At 32.8% G+C, this 5229-nt stretch overlaps 1 protein-coding gene across 1 annotated transcript; it reads right to left on the reverse strand.

The window, feature by feature from the left end:
• LOC107618138 (vacuolar protein sorting-associated protein 26A) lies at nt 57–5229 on the reverse strand. Its single transcript, XM_016320093.2, has 12 exons — nt 4941–5229; nt 4645–4683; nt 4418–4492; nt 4084–4158; nt 3870–3942; nt 3595–3639; nt 3360–3471; nt 3161–3227; nt 2774–2818; nt 2433–2488; nt 1849–2024; nt 57–798 (listed from the first exon to the last, which is right to left on the reverse strand). Exons 2-12 carry the CDS (start codon nt 4645–4647, stop codon nt 620–622), a joined length of 906 nt encoding a protein of 301 aa, XP_016175579.1. The 5' UTR covers nt 4648–4683; nt 4941–5229; the 3' UTR covers nt 57–619.

The following is a 5229-nucleotide window of genomic DNA, read 5'->3' on the forward strand; positions in this document are numbered from 1 at the left end:
GGTAAATAGAGTTCAAACTTGAAAAACAAATAAATAAATGAAATACTGATTCAATAGCCAATAACCAAAATGGTGTATCAAATGCAGTGTTACTTACAGATACATCATGTCCAACATCATAGAAACGAAGATGTCAATGCATAACTCAACAGAATCCACATCATATTCCGAATAATCATTTATCACCCCAAATTAATTTTTAAAAATGACAATGGAAGAAGGGTAAGACGTGCCTATGTTCAGCCAATAGAGCAATCCTATAACAGAAAAACCAAAGATACCACACTAAATATTCAGTAATAATAACTTCAGTCACCACACTCTCCATAGATATCACCAATCCCACAACAGAGAACAGATGCTTCCTTCAAAGGGTATGTCTAAAATATCTAAAAACTGTGTAAGACAAGAAAGAGAGATCAGCCAATGTACACAATTGCAAGCTTTGAATTTTCAAGCATTGATCCTTTTTGCTAGAATCCCAATCCACATTTTACACCCTAGAAAGATAAATGATTCACATGACTGATTCCCATATTTCCAAGTTTCGTCAATGTTCACCGCAAGCTTGTTTATTCCTAATACAGACCTAATCCTCATTCCCTGTATTGATAATTGATTATGAAGATTCTTGCAGCCTATACATGGTGATTTCCTGCTGCTTAAAGTATCGTCTATCCTCTTCATCAACCAACACAAGATTTAAGAAGTACTTGACACTGAATTTGTTATTGATGTTCCTATGTGTTGGTGTGAGCTCATAAGGACTGAGGAACAATCTGATTGGGATGGATTCACCTGTGAAATTAACCACACATCAATCAACGCATTTACGGCATATATGAAGTAGCTTCCGCTGAGATGTCCATTATAACTTTAGTGTTACTCTTCAGTAGTTTTCATTGTGAAATTGTAATTTATATTCAGATTGATGCATGAATTATCCTTGAACAATAGATGTAATGTGCATATGCTATTGTGAGAACAACTAATTAATTATACCAAGAGGTGAAATGTATTCTATGAAGATGAAATCAGCTATTTGAATAAACATTTTTTACTTCAGAAATTGGTTTTGCTAATTGCTTGAGATTTGAGCAGTAAACATTATATAATCTTGGTTGTTTTCTTATATCTAATTCAATGTACTCTTCAACTTTTGCTGGACATCAAAGTATGAAACCATTAAGAACACAATATTTTCTGGCCTAACAATAATTATTGTCCCATGTCATAATAGATTTTTAAAAGTCTTAGTTGGCTACCAAGGCCTAAACAATTATCCTTCTTGTAATATTTATGTTAGCTCTATAAACATGCGCTTGTTTTATGTAGTTGAATTTGCACGGCGGGCAAATTGCAAAGGAATGTGTAACATGAGATGTTGCTAACTTATTCCTTTTTATTTGCTAACTTATCAAGATTTTATTGCAACATGTGATGTTGCTAACTTATTCTACAAGCATTATTCCATGATGAGTAAAAGTCTTGAATTCGTAATGTAATTCATTCCGTTAAAATTCACTTTCATTTTACTTGATTCAGTAATACTTCTAATTAAGAGTGATGTATCGATTTTATCCCCAACGTTTTCGTCCTATTTAAGTCCTAACGTTTCAAAATCATCTCAATGTTATCTTACTGTCAACTCTGTTAACAGATCACTAACGACAGGACAACATTGAGACGATTTTAAAACGTTAAAGACTTAAATATGACGATTTAAATGTTATGGACAACTTTAGAACTTACCCCAAACGTTAAGGACAAAACCAATACTTTACTCAAATAAAATATTATTTTGGAAATATGGGGAAAAGGGGTTTTTCTCCAAAATGAAGAACCTACCTCTGACAGGCGCACCATCCATCAACTCAAATTTAGCCAATGTTTCTGTCTCAACATGGGTATTGGTTCCAGATCCTGTTGATTCTCTACGCCTAATCTCAAGATCCATGTTTTTTATCTTGATTCTGACAAGTAGAAAGTAAATCTTACCAATAATGACATCTTTTAGATGATACCTGAAAAGTTGAAATTTCAATTAGCCTCTGCTATTTTTCTACTCTTTCAACTGTCAACTAAAAATTTGGTAGATGAGAGAAAATCATTCTTATATATATATATATATATTTCTAACACTTGAAACACTTAAGTGTAAAGTATTTTTTCCATCTTGACCAATTATTATTACACACATTTAATAAATAAAGGTATTAAAAATCATTTCGGATCATTTGTCATAATTAACAGGAAACATATAAGTTGTTACAGCTAACAAGGTATAACAATAAATAAATTTCATATTCCAAGCTGCACACAGAAACTTAATGGGAGTTGACTTGGTACATAATTAAAGGAAATAACATGATATATAAAAGAGAAAATATATGCAACTCCAGTCATATGGTCTATCAACGTGTTCAACTTACTTGCTCTTGTTGTATTCGAATTCAATGTGTAGACAATCTTCAATTCCAACTTCCATCTGTATGAGCCATAACATTATGCTAATATAACGAATTAATGTCCGATAAGGAAGATGTTAGATAATCATAAGGCAATAGATGCATGTGCCTATAGGCCTATAGGGACTATATCAATGAGTAAATGAAAGGAAATGGTTTACAACACAACTGCATTTTACTATCGTACGGGTTCATTATAGTTTTAATTGATGGTCAAAAAGAGCATGACCCACTATCACAATTACATGATGCCAAACTTCGTGCTAGTAACCATTGAAATTCAATTGTTGTGTTATTGAACTCACCTTGATGCTATTATTAATTGTTGGAGGCGGACTGTAGTTGCGAACCTGAACAATGAAAGTAAAAATAAGTACAAAAATTGTTGGAATAGGATGGTAAAAAAATACATTGACTTATTCAACATATACAGACAACACACTCTTTTGGGTGTGGAGCAAGTGTATTCATATATAAGTATAGGCATATCAAAATATCAGCCGGAAAATACTATAGTTGTGATATGATCATATATACACACTTTTTTTTTTAAACATATGTGGGGACTGTTTAAGCATATGTAGAAGTATACTTTACATCTACATCCAACACATAGAACGATACGACAAAATAACATTGATGTCAATATATCAGTAAACAAATCAAATCTATTTTACTAATAGAGAACATACCACAAAATCCTGGTACTCTATTATGCTTCCTGCATAACCACGATTAACGGTCACTTTCAAGACATACCTGGAAATTAAAAATGCATTAAAACATTACATAATATCATATTCAAGATCCTACAACCTATTATTTGCAGAGCAAGTATTCCTGATCGATGAGCAACAAAAACCAAATGCATATAACTTAGAAAAATCATACCTAAGCCTCACATTGACTCCATTGTATGTTTCATATGGCATTTCAACAGTAGAAAACTCAAAAGGATATGTTTTCCTTTCATATATTTCTCCAGGAACATCCAGTTCTCTTACTGCAAAGGATAACAACATGAAAAGCTATCATTTATCAACAGTACAAAAGTAATTAACTTGAGCATTAAAACAATGATTTAGAATATGTCATTATAGAATGAAAGAGACAGATAATCAATTACCAAGGGAAGTAAAGTCATAAAAGTTTCCTCTGTCGAAATACATCTCTACATAGTGAAACAAAAAGAAAAGGAACTTTGAATTAGTAATAAAGTCACATTCCTTTGAAGGATTGACAAGGTAAATCATTCTAAGTAATTGCAGCAATATTATATGAAGTATGACATTAAATAGTGATATTAGACAAAAACAAAAGATTTTCAAAGGATCCACCATTTAGACTTTACACACTCAGAATGACACATCAAACAATTATAATAATTAGTCAAGTATGAACCTATTTGTCCAAGGAGTTCAACTTTTACACCATTGTGATCAATCTTCTTCCCTTGCATTGGTTCTATTGTAACCTAAACATGGCAACAAATAGTTAAACAGTCCATACTGCAGGGTTAACAGGACAAGATATCAACAAATATTCAACAATAACATCATGGGATTAACATAAACTCAACATTATATAATATTACAGATATTAACAAATATAATACCTTCCCAACAATGTTTTCTTGACTTTGGAAAAGTGGGACTGTAACTGTTTGTCCATTCTCTTTTTTAAATGGAACCTAAAAGCCACAATTATAAACACATAAAAAGTCACTAATATGAGCCTCTGAAAGCCGCTTTATTGAAAGGTCATTAAACATTAATAGTGAAGTATTTGTGAAGCACTGCAGCATAGCTTCAAACCAAATTACAATTGCACTCCCTGAACTTATACTAGGCATCAAGCTCAGCCCTTTTGTAACGACATTACAGATATCAATTAATTTGATGTAAATCACTACTATGCTTCATATCATATTAGTTAAGAAAGTGGCTCACCTGCTTCCGGTTTTTCCCATCGTTAAATGTGATCAAAACATTACAAGCTGGCTTGAAAGCTCCAAGAAGGTAATTCTGTTTGTTTTAATTCCCCAAAATGGTAATCAATGAGAGAGGCCACAACAAACACCACAATTAAACGAATCAAGGTTAAAATAGAATGAATAACAAAAGAGACACAATCATTCAACCAAAATATGAACAGTAACAAAGTAAATAATACTCACCATTCTGTTCACAGTTCAATCTTTTCACTACCTCAGCACCTGTGGAACACAATCTTGCATTAGAAATTTTCACCATTACAAGATCAATGGCACGCAGACACAAACAAGAAATTTTCCTAATCAAATTTTTCACCTCAACATGACAAATTAAAATCACTCAATGACCAAGTCTGTATCCCAAATCATGCTCAAAAATCCAAAATTTCTATACAACCATATCTCATGTTATCAACCCTAAAACCTAAATCCAATCAAAATTCGAGTGATAATGGAAGGGATCAATGAAAACACCGTACCGTATATCGAGATCACGTCTATGAGTTTCGATTTGGCGGGTTAAGGATCGGAAATGATGGAGAGATCTGAAGTGTTCGATGCAATGAAAAAGCGATCGAAGAAAATAGCATTATTCGAAGGTGGTGATAGGCATTGAGCGATGATGATTAATTGGTGAGAAGGAAGAATTTGAAAAAGAATCTGCAACGCAGTGAGCCCTAACACGATGCAGGAAGAAGAAGTCACACTTGCGTTTGCGTTTTCTTCTGTACTGTGTTTCCAAGGTTTAAACGCATCGTCGTTTTACTC

This window comes from Arachis ipaensis, chromosome B09 (genome assembly GCF_000816755.2).
Source record: "Arachis ipaensis cultivar K30076 chromosome B09, Araip1.1, whole genome shotgun sequence".
Lineage (NCBI taxonomy): Eukaryota > Viridiplantae > Streptophyta > Magnoliopsida > Fabales > Fabaceae > Arachis > Arachis ipaensis.

Bases quoted from the DNA above. Each gene is read 5' to 3' on its own strand.
- LOC107618138 (XM_016320093.2), bottom strand. The intron at 3,472-3,594 runs GTAATTGATTAT...TATCCTTTGCAG, and splicing joins TTATGACTTTACTTCCCTTG to TAAGAGAACTGGATGTTCCT. The intron at 799-1,848 runs GTAGGTTCTTCA...TTAATTTCACAG, and splicing joins GGATGGTGCGCCTGTCAGAG to GTGAATCCATCCCAATCAGA.